Here is a 16,345-nt window from a genome sequence, read left to right as displayed (position 1 = left end):
GCATGCTCAGCCCCTACCTCTGAGTTCAAGAAAGGAGGCAGAGGGGAGGAACTCAGCAAGTGCAGGCGCAGAGCCGTGATTGCACTCCCCTCAAGCCGGAGGGGTTTATGAGGGCTTTGGCAATTACTACAACCATTTGCTGTGCTGGGTAGAGACAGATCCCGTTCCTCTTTGTTTCAGGCTCTGAAGCCAGAGAAGCCGATTTCAGCACAAGAGGCCACACAATAGTTGGGGCAGAAGAGAGGAAGCCTTGCTGTTGGCCAGAACTGCTCAGTTCTTTCCTGAATAATAGCACCCGTGTGTTAGTTCTGGGAGGGGAGGTAAAGGGGGGTCAGCATCACCATGCACAGCAAGGTAGACAGGCAGGAAGACCCCCATGTTGTCCTGCCTCTCAGCCTTCTCCATGGCTGCCAGGCCCCCCCAGGCAGGTATCTGCTGCGGCTGCCAGCCTGAGGGACTGAAGTTTCTACAGCTGGCACAACCTCTGCTTAAACTGAGGAAACAAAAGGGGGGAGGGAGGTGCAGTGAGCTGCAAACTGGCACCTGCCAAGGCTGGCTGCCCCACAGCTCCTCTCTACTCTGCCTCCCCAGCACAGCTCCCATGCCACATGACTGGCTGGAGACAGAAAGGGGAAATAAATGGTTACCAGAGAGGCTGCTGTTAAAGCCACACAGGTGAGGCCAGCGCAGGCTGTGAACCCTCCAAAGGCAAGCATTCTGGAGCTCTGGAGTAGACTGCAGCCAGGCTGCTCTGCCCAGACTCCAGCAGGTGCTCATTATTTGGTCCCAGGAAACACAGGTGACTTGGAAACAGGAAGCCTGGGCTCTTGTTCTATCACTGTCTGTGTGACCTTGAGAGAGTCACTTCTCATCTTGGCCTCAGCACCCTGAGCGGACAGGACCCAAGGTGTTCCATTCTCTTCCAGTCCTGTGGTGCCACGCCTTCAAGTTTTGCTCCTGACAGTCAGCAGAGGCCCAGGTCCCTGTGTGTCAGGGCTAGTTTGGTCATGAATATCAGAGGTTAAAACTGGGCTGTGCAGTCTTAAGGCACCTGGGGTGAGGTGGGGCATGCAAAGGACACCACACTCACCAAGAGGGAGCATGGGAGGAAGGCCACAGCCTCAGCCTTCAGAAGGGCATCACTTCTGGGCAGAGGAGTGAGATGGTCTTTAGGGGCCTGACGACTTCCAGAACAAAGGCATCCGGCCAGAGCTGAACAGAAGCAAGCCTACCTGCTGCAGAAGGCTGAGTGTGGGGCAGGGGTGTGCCAGTATATTTGCCAGGGCACTTGGCCCGCTTTATAGACTCAGGGCACAGAAAAGGGACCAGCTGCGTCCACACAGGCTGTACCCACTGCTGTAAGACGGGAGGTGGATAGCATTATTTGAAGTAGCTAAATGGAAAGGTTTTAAGGAAGGTCATGGGTTAAAATGGTTATCAGGGGAAGGCACTATCTCCAGTGAAACCCAAGCAAAGGGATCTGCTGTAGGGTTACTCCTTCCTGTCAATATATAACAGTCACATGAGGGGAAAATGGATCAGCTCAGCTACGACCCTCAGGAGCCCACAGGCAGGAACGGAGAGGAGGCACATGGTCATCTGAAGGAAGCACTCGGAGAGATCTTTGGCTGTTCCAGAGAAGGTTTTGGCCCCTTGCAGTTCTTTGTCCTTGCTCTCTTCCCCCGAGAGACTGTTACATTGTATCAGAGAAGGCAGGTGGGAGGAATAGAAAGAGGAATGTGGGCAACAGGCAGAAAATTAATCCGACCAGTCATCTTCATCAAATTCAGAGGAATCATCTTCCGAGTCGCTGTACTCGACAGCAATTCGACGGGACAGGATGGTGGCCACATCATTGCCCACCACATCTCGCTTCTCTTGCTCCCGTTGCTCTTCAACCCTTCGCAGCTGAAAGCCTGATGGGAGAGGAGCAGGGTTAGGGAGCACAGCCCTAGTCCCACAACCCTCTGGGACTGAGTGTGATCAGGACAGGATTATAAAGAACAGAAAAAGATGGATTCCCACAGAAGCAAGAAAAAAAAGGAAAGACAGGTCCTATGGATTCAGCACCTCTGGGTTGTGGGCGGAAGGCCAGTGTTCTTCCTGGCTGTGGGCACTGAGGCTTCTGAAGGTGGAGTACCACCATACCCTGTCAGGTAAGTGCTCAGTCTACCTATGGAGCTCAGAGGATTACCAACAGAACAAACCATACCCAACCCTCGGGGACCAAATCTGACCCCAATGAGTGACAGAAGAGGGAGGGAGAGGACAGAAGGGGAAGGTAGGTGAAAGAGGGAAGGTAGTTGATGGCTGGAAGAAGAGAAAAAGAAAGAAAACAATGGAACAGAAAGCAGGTGGGGGGTGGATAGGGGAGGGATGAGAGAGCAGTGAGGAAAGACATAGACATTGGAGGAGAGAAGACATCTGCCATCGAGTCTGGCTGAGAGGTTGGCCAATGGGATAGTGACTCATTTTCATCTGGGGATCTTTTCTCAAGAAAAAGTATGTACGTAAACACACATAACGTGCTTTACTTCAAGGAATTCTAGAGTCCCAGCTTAAAAAATAATTCACAATCAACAAATATAGAAAGAACTCTCAATTCCAGTATCTTTAAGGGAAGCCCCACCCTGACCCGGAGGTCTAATCTCTGAGCTGTCTGTGTCAAGATCCTGCGCCTCTATCTCAGCTAAAGGGTGGATTTACCTTGGCGTATGGCAGAAAGCAGGTCACTTCGCGCATCACTCACAGCAGGCAATGAAGACTTGGGCTTGGTGGCCTCAGAAAGAGGTGGTGGTGGTGCAGCAGGCTGGTCATCAGCACCACTGAAGGGGAGAGGCGGGGGCCCTGGAGGGGGAGGGGGAGGAGGAGGCGGAGGAGCACCTCCAGATGGTTGGGACAAGGGAGGTGGTGGCATTGGGTAGTCAGCTGCTGGTGGTGGGGGAGGTGGGGGAGGAGCAGCAAAATCAGGGTGAGGAGGGAAAGATGGAGGTGATGGGGGTGGAGGGGTCCCAGGAGACCCGAACCCTATAGATGGTAGTGGAGGTGGCACACTCATGGGAGGAGGAGGGGGTGGGGCAGGGGGAGGAGCGAAGCCAGGCTTGGGACCGGCCGGAGAGCTCAGAGGAGGAGCTGGGGGTGGATGGCTTGGGCTGACCATGCTGGTTCTTTTGGGTCCAGCCAAGACAGATCCTCTTTGGTTGTCTGCAGGGTAGCTGAAAGCCAAAGAGACAAGACTCACCATCACAATCACGGTGCCTATCCCTGCCCAGAGGCAGGCTCGTCTATAAGCTCAGGTCTGTCTTAGTTGACTCCTATTTTGTTCTGCCTCAGACACATGGAAATGGCCAAAACAGACCACAAAGGAATGAGCAGCACTGTGGGGAAAGAACCTTCCAGCAGAAGGGCAACTGGAGACTCAAGGAGACTACTAAGTGCCCTGTCAGCAAGACTGGCAGAGACAGCAGTTCAGGTCCCCTTTAATCTTTTCAGGAGATGGCTCCTTGAACCCTCCTGGAGAGTGTCGCATGGGTGGCTGTCAGTTTAAACCTCTAGCTAGACCTAAATACATACAAGAAAGAGCTAGAATAAAAATTCAAGTCCTCACCATCCACTGGACTCTGTTTCTTACTCTATGAATGCTACTGAATTTGGTGGGGCAGATGTCCATTTGGAGTTGGAGATAGGACCTTATTATATAGTCTAGGCAGGCTTAGAACACATGACATTCTCCTGCCTTAGCCTCCCAAGTGCTAAAACTACGGGCTTGAACTAACAGGCCCAGCTTTGTTTGTTTGCTTGAGACACGGTCTCACTATGTAGTTCTGGTTGGCCTCAACTCACAGAAATTGGCCTGCCTCTGCCTCCTGAATGCTGAGATTAAAGGCATGAACCACGACTCCCAACTCCTGGCTAACTCTTGACCCAGGTTTGAAAGAGGGTGAAGGCTCACTTCAGGGATCAGATGTGAGGTTCCAGCTTCAAGGTCTCAGATTATAATGTGAAGATGAGAGGTATTCTTGTGAAAACCTGCCCGCACTGAGAGTTACTGCTTAGAAAAGCACCTTACTACGCAGAAGTGTTGGCTCAAGCCTTTAATCCCAGTATTCCAGAAACAGAGGCAGTGGATCTATGTGAGTCTGAGGCTAGCTTAGTCTCCCTACATAGAGAGTTCTAGGACAGCTAGGGCTACATAAAGAGACCCCATCTCAGAAGTAAAAGCTGAAGAGGAAGAGGAGGAAGGGAACAGCAGCAGCTCCTAGCTTCCACAGACCTTCAAGCCTCAACTACACCTTGACAAGGCACCAGCAACAAGTGATTTTGGAGGGGGAGGACTTGGGATTGGTAATTTAAGGGCCAAGAATGAGGAGAGAGGAAGAGGCCAGCACTGTTTGAGTCTCCATCCGAGGGTCCTTCATCATACTCATCCACTAACTAGGCAGTGTCCAGGGGGAAAAGAGCCCCTGAAGGCCCACTCGTCAGGCACAGAGAGGACAGTGACGCCCACACAACCCTCAGACCCCTTCTCGCCACCATGGGGAATCCTCTGTACACACCTGCCCAAGACCCCACTGCGCACACACCCAGAAGCCAGACTGGAAGTCACATAGTCTGTATTTCCCCTTTCCCTTGGTGTGCTGTCCCCACCCAGCCACCCTCACCTCAGCTACTATGCAGTCCTGATGGTCCAAGCACTCACTATGTAGTCCGAGCTGGCTTTAAATTTCTTATCCTCCTGCCCCAAGTGCTGAGATTACTTGTGTTGGTCACCACACTTAGCTCAGCTCATGCTTTAGGGTAAACTGAAGTGGGCTGAAGCAGCTGTCTATGAGGTCTCCCCACCCCGCCCCAGCCTCTTTATGAAAGCTGATGGGTACCTAGTATGGGGTAACAACTCTGCTGATACTTCATCAATGGTATTCCTATTATTCCAACACTTTAGTGACCTGAACTCTTTCTTTGTCCTTGAGTGTTTTACTACCCAGGGTGGATGGAAGAAGTTCTATTATGTACCTGAATTCTGCTGGTGGGGGAGGCAAGTTGTCTTCAGAGAATGAAGGGGAAGGCGAGGAGGCAGAGTCTGACTGTGGCGGTGGTGGGTAGCTGGCTGCGTCCACATTTTCAACAGAGCCAATGCTGCCATTCTGGTACGCCAAGGTGGATGGATACCTGGTAACACACCAATGTCAAAGCTGTCTTTTAAAGAATCTAGTTCTATCCAAAGCACCAAAATGTATTTAAGCATATGGACCTTGAGTGCTCACTCTTTTCTTACTAAAAGGTATCAACCACGTAAGTGCATTTGACACAAAGATTATTAGGGTGGAGCAAAATAAGGAGATTCCCCATGTGTTTCCTGTTACACCAAAATTATACTTTAGGCTAGGTAGGTAGTATGTGACTTTAGTCTTAGCACAGGGGAAGCAAAGGTAAGTAAGTTTTGGGACGTTGAGGCCACCCTAAGTTCCACGCCAGCCAGAGTAATACATTGAGATCTTGTCTATATATATATATATTTTTTTTTTTGTTTTTTGTTTTTTGAGACAGGATTTCTCTATGTAGCCCTGGCTATCCTGGCACTTACTCTGTAGACCAGGCTGGCCTCGAACTCAGAAATCCACCTGACTTTGCCTCCCAAGTGCTGGGATTAAAGGTGTGCGCCACCGCTGCCCCAGCGATCTTGTCTATTTAAATGCTCTCCTAAATATTAGGTACAGATAAACCTGACTCCCAGAACCTTTGTAAGACAAAGAATAAAGCCAAACCCCACAGGTTATACAAACACGTGACTGATAGCTGGATTCTGAGGTACACAAGCCCCTGGAGTGTTAAAGGCTAAGGAGGATTTGACTGCAGAAGCAAGCCAAGGAGGAGTGCAGGCAGCCATGAGGCAGTCATGATGGTTTCTCTACCATGTCCTTTATCACATGAGTTGCTGCTTAAATCAGGATGCTAGAAGCCTGACAGCGGTGGCAAACACATTTAATCCCAGAACTCAGGAGGCAGAAGCAGGGTATGGCTGAGTTAGAGGCCAGCCTGGTCTACAGAGTGAGTTCCAGGACAGCCAGGGCTACACAGAGAAACCCTGTCTTGAAAAAAATGAAAGTGTTTTAGAGCTGGCTGCATGGAAACCCATTCCTCAGCCCATTAGGCCCTGGGTGAGTTGGCTGTGAATGAGCACATGAAGCAGGAAGCCTCCACGCTAGCTCAAACACACAGGGCACCGACTAGCAAAGCTGGCCTGCTCTGCCTCCTCTTCCTCTCCTCTGCCACTGCTGGGTCCTACAGAGCTCACAGAACAGGTCCTAGGATCAGAATTGTGGGGACGTAAATAATCAGATGATACAGCCTAGCTACACAGCCAATTCCAAGCCTTCAGGAAGGTGAGGGGAGGGGGGATGGAGGGAGGCCAGCTCCTCCTCTTCATTACCCAAGCCTCAAAATCAGACATACACTTTTGACAATTGGCATTTATGGCCATAAGAGTCACTAATCCTAAACCACGTGCCTATCAAAACAGGATGGGACTGTGGAACAAAATGGCCCCTGACTGGGCAGTGAGATCAATGAAGGCCCCTTTAGCACTGGTTTCTCTGTAGAAAGGTTCATTTCTACCATCTTCCTCATGCTTATGAAACAAAACCCTGAATCCAGGAAAAACAAGTGTCACATGTGTCAAGATTTCCATAGTAGTTATTCTAAAAGCAAGAGCTCTTCCCTTGATCAGTACTCAGTGCCCAGTATGGGCTGCACACATCTCTGACAGCCAGGTGCAATGAATTTAGAGGAAAAGCCAGGGTGACTGTCACACCAGGCAGTCGTGGTGACTTGGCTTTGAATGTCACAGGGGTCAGACATCGGAATAAGCATCAAACCAGGTTCTAAAACCATTCTGCCTCTTTAAACCGCCAGTGTGATTTGGTCTTGGGAAACGGGTCAGGGTACCATTTCCCACTTCTTCAGAGTGATATATTTGCCTCCACAGTGGCCCTACAACCCTTCCCACACTGACTCTGAGGTCTGTATTCAGTCCTTTGGCCAGCCTCTCTTCCACAGCTTGCCTGCTCTGCCCCTCCCAGGCCCAGCCCAGCTCTTCAGCACAGCCTTCATCTGTGCTCTGGAGGCAAACAGCTTCTAAGACCACTTTCTTGCTTTTCCAGTCTTTCCTCCGAGACCCTTAGGTATACTGGTTTCTGGCAGAGTATCAGCATTACAAACCATGGCCTTCCCTTTCAGACCATTCCAGTCACCTCATTTAAGCTGCAGAGTCTCTTGACTTATTTAGAAATTTTAATTACCAGATGGATGCTCTTAAAAGTAATCGATTAATGGTATATTAGTCTAAACCCTACAGCCAGATTTCAGACGGTGGGAAAGGTGTCATGCCAGAGCCTCTTGTCCTGAGGTTCCCAACCACTCCAAAGAATGCTACAAAGCACACCTACCCAGAAGGCCCCAGCTTCTCCTTGGACTCTACAAATTCTTGTCCCATTTTCATCTTCTCCCACTCTTCCTTTCGAGTCTTGATTTTACGTGGGTTCACATTCCCTCTATTCGGATTATCTTTCTTTTCTTTCTATAATGAAAAGGAACAGCAAGCCTTTGTAAAACATTTTCCAAAGTGCTTCATTAAAATTCTACCCATCTTCATGGACACATACTCTTGGGATGATTTGCCAGGACAACACATGATAACAGCAGAATTTACAGAATTACCAGGTTTGCGGTGACCTAGAGGCCGTCCAATTCGAACCACCTCCTGGGCAGAACATTGCTCAGTCTCACACACAAGCACCTCTAATAGGAAACCGCAGCTACCTCTCTGGGTAATTGTTTCACATCTTTAAGTGGCTCTAATTGTTAGGAAGTTAGTAAACAGTTATTTGTTATTTGCCGTGCCACAAAGGTCAGTCAAGGGAAGAAGATTGACAGCTCCAGAGATCTGGGGCAGATGGAAGGAAACAGTTAAAAACAAAACAAAACAAAAAAACACCAATGAAGGATTTTCCAGCTCCTGCAGCCAAACCAGCCCCTGGCACTCTCCTGGGGCTGCTGACGGCCATGCTAATGGATTTGCGAGGTCACAGCTGACAGGCCACACAGCACCAGGAGCCTCAAGAGCATCACCACAAACCAGGCAATCCTGGCCCCGCCCACCCAGGAGGCAAGGGGCTAACCTGGTGCTTGTCTTTGAGAAATGAGCTGCAAAACTGTTGTGGATGGGACCAGGCTAGCTGGGTGTACACCAGAGTCGGGTGCAAATTGTAAGAAAAATAACAGTAAACAGAAAAGCCTACTTCCAAAGCTCAGCTCAGATATACTCAGTTGTTACACAGTGCCAGGCAACATGCATATTTTTGGTGTGATTTATACTTTCATCTTGGTGGTATTTGGTGTGGACACATTCTTCTTCTTCTTCTTCTTTTTTTTTTTAAAAAAAAAAGAGTTTTACCTGGCATTCGAGCTAGCAGTCACTTGGAATTACTTCACATAAGACTGGCTTCCTCTTTATCCCCCTCTACAATTGTGCCACTGATGTGTAGAGCAGAGGCCCCTTTCCCCTCACCCTATGCTTTCTCTTCTCTTTCATGATATCCTTGGTGTCCTGCAGCATCTTCTCCTTCCAAAGATCAAAGAAGTATGAAGGGTTGGTGTAGAATTTGAGTGCCTCTTTTCCATCATCCCTGGGATAGAAATGAAGACAAGTAGCTGTCAGTAGAGATGAGCTCCCAACTCAATCCAATGTTCCAAACACCAACCAGTGAATAGTCTTTACACTAAGGAGTCAGGACGCCTTCGAATCGACTGCATGTTTCTGCTCCCACACCAGACTGTCAACGGCCCTCACAGTGAGTGCCCCTACTCCTTACAAACCTTTGCCACGCCTCAGTTCCCATGCCAGGATTGGCAGGAATTCTGATTATTTCTATTCACCTGCACACAGTTAGGACAAAGATATCTGGATAAGGTATATCTCTAAGGAGACTTCTGCTGTTGGTTCCCCTTCCCTAGCCATTCCCCGGGACTCTGTAAAAAGCACTGAGGTCTTTTCTACCTAACGTGTCTCTGTGTACAGTTGCTCTTCTACACACAGATAAGGAACTAAGCACACTGCTACTTCTTGCTCCTTTGTAGAGTAGCTCAGTGTCCAGTATTACTGCAAGGAGACCCACTGAGCACAAATGGCCAGCTGTTTTAAAACTACAAGATCTACCAGGAAGCAGGGACAGGCGGATGGATCTCTCTGAGTTCAAGGCCAGCCAGAGAGAGAGAGAGAGAGAGAGAGAGAGAGAGAGAGAGAGAGAGAGAGTGTTTGTGTTCCAGGACAGCTAGGACTACACAGAGAAACCCTGTCTCAAACAACAAAAGGCCACAAGGTCTTAGCTGGTACGGCAATACACAGTTCAGAGTGAGCTACTAAGTAAGAACTATATGCCATACTCCGTGATCCTGACTAGAATCTCCTACTTTGGTATGGTGAAGCTTCCACTGTTCAGAAAGTGTGTGGTTCAGGGTACAGGATTATTCTTCTTCTAAAATAAACACGGGAAGCCAGGAATGGTGCTGCATGTCTGTAATCCTGGCACTCAGAAAGCAGAGAGCGAAGTATCAGATGTTCAAAGCCAGCCTACACTATGTAGAAAGAATGTGTCACAAAAAAGAACTATACACAAAATATCTAAAAGGCTGATCTGAAGACAGCCTGGTGTATGTACAAGTTCTAGGACATCCAGGACTACATAGAGAGACCCAACCTTTACAAAAAACAAAATAAAACAAAGAAAGAAAGAGAGAGAGAGAGAGAGAGAGAGAGAGAGAGATAAAGAGAAACAGGAAAAAAAAAAAGAAAAAGTAAATCAACCAACCAGCCAAAACTTCTGAAAGACAATTCTACTCCTTGCTTTTCAAACACCAAGGGTACTTCTAGATCAACCATTAGTAATTCCTTTTAAAAAATGCTTTAGGTTTGCCAGGCAGTGGTGGCGCATGCCTTTAATCCCAGCACTTGGGAGGCAGAGGCAGGCGGATTTCTGAGTTAGAGGCCAGCCTGGTCTATAGAGTGAGTTCCAGGACAGCCAGGGCTACAGAGAGAAACCCTGTCTCGAAAAACCAAAAAAAAAAAAAAAACCAAACAAAAAAAAAAAACAAAAAACAAAAAACAAAAACCACCAAACAAAAAACAAAGGGCAGATACTTTTCTTGATCTCTGTGAGACACCACCAAGCTCCTATTTGAGGCTCTCTATTTGAGGACAGACCCGTGTCCTTGAATTCACAGAGGTACACACTGCTTCTCAGTGTACCCATGTTTGACCGTAGCACCCACGTCTAGCTACCTGTAACTACTTTTTTACGGATACAAGCAAGATAAATATTCCCTTTCTACTTCTGCTCAGTTGGTCTAGAGAAAGACAACATTAGCCAATCACCAGAGGGGAGGACTCTAGGCTTTCTTTCAGCCTACCGTCTCCCTTTTCCATGACTACCTACAGCAGGGCAGGCCCCTGCAGAAGAAACCACCCAAAGGGTGTTCAAAATAAAGTGAATGGCACTCACGCGGAAGGATACTAGTACTCCTCACACTTTGGAGGCCCCCTCTCCAGCCTAGAGCATCCAGTATGAGGCTGGTCCTACTAACTTGCCCAACATCTGGTAATTTAGAGTTTTCTAAGAAAGTGGAAACCTGGTTAGAATGTGGCCCTTGGGAATCTATGTGCAGGACTGCCTGCTAACAAGTCCTCTTGCTTCTGTAATAACTAAATTCCTTGGATGGAATCCAGATGGATTTGCTTTTACCAAATTAAACTCTGCAGCATCAATGGTACAGCAAACTTTCAATATATAGGAGATGCAGCATGATTTTCAGAGGCCAGACAAGGAAGTTCAATTCTATTCTCTGATATAAACATTATCTTTAGAGATTTTAGACAATGCAGTTTTTAATTACACACACACACACACACACACACACACACACACACACACACACACACACACAGAGCAGTTACCTGTAAGGACTTAAGTTGTTAAGAGGGGGAGGAGCGTCACAGCTGTTATAGGTCTCTAAGACAGGCACTGGGAGAGAGCCTCTGTCGAAGAGCTTCTGGTCTTGGGTGGTAGAGCTCCTGAAGGCCTTTCGAGTGTTGATTCCTTGTAGTGACACTGAGAGAAGATGGAAGGCGTTAGAAAATGGACGACAGGCTATTTGAGCAAACACTGAGTCACACGGTCGGAGACGCCTCAGCTGCTGCCTTTCTTGGCTGCAGACGGCTGCAGCCAGGTTTTTTTTTCCTTCCCCCTCTGGGGAAGGCCCACGAGGCTGTCAGCAGCCCAGCCATTTCATGACTGAACAGATGAAGCAACACAAAGCTTTACTATGTGGCCAGATCTTGCAGGCCTTTCCTTAAGTGAAACGAATCTTCCAAGTACTTTTATGGTAGCAAAATACCATTGAGGGAGAGGAAACTTGAGAACTAGGGAATTTCGGAAAGGAAGAAAGGGAGTGTGGCGTGTGGTAAAGGTAAAAAGGTTTCTTTACACCGAGGCTATGTTGCTTCCAAGCAGATGTGTATCAGCCTCTCTGATCTCCTCTTGCTTTTTAACAAAGCGGGGGCAGGATCTCACACACTGCTCAGCAGAGCCTGCAGCTCTGCCTCAGCTTCCTTACCTTCTTCTTCCTTGGGATCCAGCTGAGTAACTTTAACTTGTACTCGGTCAACCCGCTCGGCAAGGGAATTTACTCGGGAGGCAAAGGCACTTGCCTGAGTACAAATCTCTCCAAAAATGTCCTCTGCATACTTACCTAGAAAGAGCAAACAGAGCGAGTCACTAGTGCACGGGAGTGAGAAGGAGCCAGCCCAATGACTAAAGAGCGTATTGTCCACCAAACACACACATGCTTGTCGTCCTTGGAGAAAGAGACAGTCGCTGGAGATTGGTCACTGTGCATATATAGTCCATAACTAATAGAACACTTTTGGCAAATTCTGAACAAACATGAAATTCAAAGCAGGTTGAACAAAATCAAAAGGTGCAATGTCAACAAGTTAGTCCCGGAAGAGCAGACAGTATATGCAAACATTTGTCCTTGGCTCTCAGCCCCTCCTATTCTGTAAAGCACCTTGTAAAATGGCTCTGGAGAGCAGACTGGGAGTTCAGAGCAACAGCCAGGAGTCCATGCTTAGTACACTAAATGACCTCCTCAGTAGAACTTCAAAAGCCCACTGAAAACCAAGGCGTGGGCATCTCTAAGGGGCCTGAGTTCCCACCCCACACACAGATGCCAAACGTCTTCTAAGGGTGAAAAGGTCACCTTACATTCTCTAACCCACAGCTTTCAAAGTCTTTGCTCCAGGTTACAATCCTTCAAACCCACACCCCAGGGAACAAGCGAAAAGCTGAGATATTCAAGCCCTCCCTGAAAAACAACATGCCACTGGTCTTTTTCCACAAAGTCTCACTTTTTAGAACAAGAAAAGAGTTCTATACTTTCAACCCTGGATTCAAGGAGAATTTGCAGCCAAAGAAACAGCAGTTTGGAATACCTCAACACTTATTCCGAGCCACAAGGCACTTTCTTGCTAGGAACGAGTAAACCTCAGTTGTTTACTCACAAAGTGCAGGCAGACATAAATGACTGCCCAACCTGACGATATTTTGAGACCTATTTAAAGTAAGGTCTCATTTGTTTTTTCTTCAGCTTCTAAGCTTAGTACATATTTGAGGGGAACTAGGCTAACCTGGACCGGAGGGGAAGCCACACCCTCAGGGTAAACTGCAGTTACCCTGTCCAGGGAACCCAGAAGACCAGTGCTCTGTGAGCTCCTGGTACATTTAATAAGTCAATGAGGAGCTCCTCATTCTGCATGCGGCATGGTTTCATGCAGCAACAATGAATTCCTGAGCTCAAAGACTCAAAAGAGGCCAAGACACTGCGTCGCTGTTCTGCAGGTAGAGGGTCCTGTTTGATAGACTGATAACACAGCAGTGTTCCTGCTCCACCAAGGAAAGGAAAATTTTGTTTGGAAACAAAAGCAAAGAAACATGCAGTATTATGCATGGAAAATGGGCCAGCTTTAAAAATACCCAATTGTGGTGGCTCATACCTGTAATCTTGGCACTTGGGAAGCCAAGGAGAATCACTATTGCTGTTTGTTCAAGGCCAGCCTAGACTACACAGTGAGACCCCCGTCTCAAAACAAAAGCAAAATTTCAACTGGTCTGGCAGAAAAGAAAAAACTACAAGTTAACCCATCTTTCTAAAGTTTTTTATTTTTTATTTTATTTTATTTTATTTTTTTGGCTTTTCTAGACAGTGTTTCTCTGTATATCCCTGGCTGTCCTGGAACTCACTCTGTAGACCAGGCTGGCCTTGAACTCAGAGATCTGCCTGCCTCTGCCTCCCAAGTGCTGGGATTAAAGGCGTGCGCCACCATACCTGGCTAACCTATCTTTCTATTTCCCAGAGAAGACTCAGATTTTCTGTCCCGTGGTAGAAGCGTTTGTGACAGTGGGGCATCTGGTGAAATCTCACAAAAGACCTCAAAATACAAAACTGATAACTCTTTATTTTCTTTTTTTGAGACAGGGTCTCACTATGGAACCCTGGCTAGCTCGGAACATTGTGCGCAGACAAGATCTTTGAGAACTGTGAGTTAGAAAACATAAAGTGACCTTCTCACATGAAAAGTTCTGCATCCCTGTATCAGACGTAGGTAAGTTAGAGATACGTTCAAGTTCTGCTGAAGAAGTAATTTCTCATCCAGTGCACTAATTATGGACACCTGCTTGTTCCTCTTAACTTCTAAGCTGCTCTCCAGAGCCACCGAACACGGTGTCTTTGAACCCAGAGATCTGTCACCTCTGCCTTCCAAATACTAGGGTTAAAGGCCTGTGCTCAGCTTTCCTTTTTGTGAGACAGGGTTTCTCTGTGTGGCCCTGGCTGTGCTCTGCAGCCCAGGCTGGAGTAAAGGTGTGCACTGCCTGGCCTCTTTCCCCCGTTCTGAGGAGTGAGCGGGGCAGGGGAAGGCTTTCTTTCCCATGCTAGGCCCGGCCCTGGGTGACTCAGAATCACACTACGGACAATGGGAAGAACAGTGGGCCTCGAGTCAGAAGACCCAGACTGTTAGAGCACAGAGTTTTATTTTCAGACACTGTCTCTTGACATTCCCCTGGCTGGTTTCAAATTCACTTAGCAAACCAGGCTGGCCTCAGACTTGCCATGATCTCACCCTTTTCTTCCTCAGCTCCGAGATGATTTGCGTATCACTGTGCCAGCCTATGCCGCAGCTGTTTCTATTACATCAGAGTACTTCTTCTTAGTGTTTATTCCCATCTATGTGTATGTGTGCTTCTGTGTGTTAGTATGCACATGTGCAAGAGGCTGCCCACAGAGGACAGATGAGGGTGCCAGATCCCTTGGAACTGGAGTTACAGGAAGCTGTAAGCCACTATGCCGGTGTAGGAAACCAAATTCTGGTCTAAGAACTACAAGTGTTGGCTGGGTACTAGTGGCACATGCCTTTAATCCCAGCACTTGGGAGGCAGAGATAGGTGGATCTGAGTTCCAGGCCAGCCTGGTTTACAGAGTGAGTCCAGGACAGCCAAGGCTACCCAGAGAAACTTTGTCTTGAAAAACAAACCCTCCCCCCAATAAAAGAATTAAAAGTGTCCTACTCTGTTTGCTTCTTTGCTTTTTGAAACAGGGTATTTCTACGTAGCTTTATCTGGCCTCAAACTCAGAAAGACCCATCTGCCTCTGCTTTGGGGGTTTTGGGATACATGTACCACAGATCTGAGTGAAACAAGTACTCTTTTTTTCCTTAAGATTTATTTATTTTCATGTATATGAATACACTGTAGCTGTCTTCAGACACTCCAGAAGAAGGCATCAGATCTTATTGGAGATGGTTGTGAGCCACTATGTGGTTGCTGGGAATTGAACTCAGGATCTCAGGAAGAGCAGCCAGTGCTCTTAACCACTGAGCCATCGCTCCAGCCTGGGACAAGTACTCCTAACAGTCAAGCCATCTCTCCTGCCCTGTGTTGTAGAGAGAATATGTTGTATATTGTATGGACGCATCACCTGTCAATTAAAAAGCTTATGGCCTATGGCTTAGGCAGGAAATGGAGATAAGACATCTGGGAGGAAAACGGATTCTGGAGTAGAGCTGAAGCAGGAAGATCTGAGGAGATGGATGCCTGGTACCTGAGCTCAGGGAACCAGCCACATGGCAAAATGTAGATTAAAATAATGGAAAGAGCAGTGGGCTTTTTTTTTTTTTTTTTTTTTTTTTTTTTTTTTTTTGGTTTTTCAAGACAGGGTTTCTCTGCATAGCCCTGTCTGTCCTGGAACTCACTCTGTAGATCAGGCTGGCCTCGAACTCAGAAATCCGCCTGCCTCTGCCTCCCAAGCGCTGGGATCAAAGGTGTGCGCCACCACAGCCCAGCTTGAACTTCTTTCTTATACTGCTCTGCCACAGAGATAACTTTTCAGAGTTCAACTGTCTAAGTCAGTGCAAGGCATCCCCAACCCCAGAGGCGTCGAGACTAATGTGATAGGACCACGTTGGCCCATGAGTCCCAGTGAAGCCCAGGAATGATGGCAAGACCTTGTCACAAAAACCAAATGACTATTAAATACCCTAAATTCCAAGCTTAGAGGAACCTCCCAAACCCAATTCAGAAAGATGATGTTCAGTTTAATCTAAAGAACAGCTTCTCAGCTGGGCAATGGTGGTGCGGTGAAAGACAGTGGAAGACTTAGACCTAAACTGTTTGCCATACTCATGTCCTTAGAAGAACTTCTAACTGTAATTCCAATCAGATTTGATAGTTTCTATTCTTCAAATGTAAATTTCCGGAAACAGAAGTATAATACTTCAAAAAGACAAAGTCAGAGCCAGAGATTTATTTTGTTAGTACAGAGCTTGTGTAGCATGCACAAAGCCCTGGGCTTGCTCTCCAACACTGTAATAGTGTACGCTGGGACTCCTACAATTGGGAGATGAAGGTAAGAGGATCAGAAATTCAAGATCACCCTTGGGTTATATGATAAGTTTGATGCCAGCCAGAGCTACATGAGGTTGTCTCTACGCAAATTAACAAATAATGGCGGCAGAGATGCTCAGCGGTTAGAGCCCTGGCTGTTCTTCTGAGAGACACAGGTTTAATCCCCAGCACCCACATGGCAGATAACAGCATTTGTAATTCCAGTTCCAGAGGGTATGACATCTTTTCCTGGCCTCTATGAGCATGGCACACATATGGTGTACAGAGAAATATGCAGGCAAAACACATACATATAAAATAAAATTTAAAATAAATAAATTTAAGTAATGAGAAGG

At 47.4% G+C, this 16,345-nt stretch overlaps 1 protein-coding gene across 4 annotated transcripts in view; it reads right to left on the bottom strand.

Moving 5' to 3' along the window:
* Window positions 1-1,595: 1,595 nt before the first annotated feature.
* Wasf2 (WASP family member 2) overlaps window positions 1,596-16,345 on the bottom strand; it is a 60,902-nt gene continuing 46,152 nt past the window's right edge. For all 4 annotated transcript variants that reach the window (XM_031378958.1, XM_031378960.1, XM_031378961.1 and 1 more), the window contains exons 3-9: window positions 11,668-11,802; window positions 11,009-11,162; window positions 8,567-8,684; window positions 7,446-7,576; window positions 5,014-5,169; window positions 2,707-3,215; window positions 1,596-1,916 (exon numbers count right to left, since the gene is read on the bottom strand). In XM_031378958.1, the coding sequence (XP_031234818.1) occupies window positions 1,759-1,916; window positions 2,707-3,215; window positions 5,014-5,169; window positions 7,446-7,576; window positions 8,567-8,684; window positions 11,009-11,162; window positions 11,668-11,802 (1,361 nt within the window). In that variant the 3' untranslated portion in view covers window positions 1,596-1,758. The remainder of the gene's footprint in view (window positions 1,917-2,706; window positions 3,216-5,013; window positions 5,170-7,445; window positions 7,577-8,566; window positions 8,685-11,008; window positions 11,163-11,667; window positions 11,803-16,345) is intronic.

Source organism: Mastomys coucha, unplaced genomic scaffold (genome assembly GCF_008632895.1).
Source record: "Mastomys coucha isolate ucsf_1 unplaced genomic scaffold, UCSF_Mcou_1 pScaffold18, whole genome shotgun sequence".
NCBI classification, from domain to species: Eukaryota; Metazoa; Chordata; class Mammalia; order Rodentia; family Muridae; genus Mastomys; species Mastomys coucha.
This window is presented reverse-complemented; position numbering and strand designations above follow the sequence as displayed.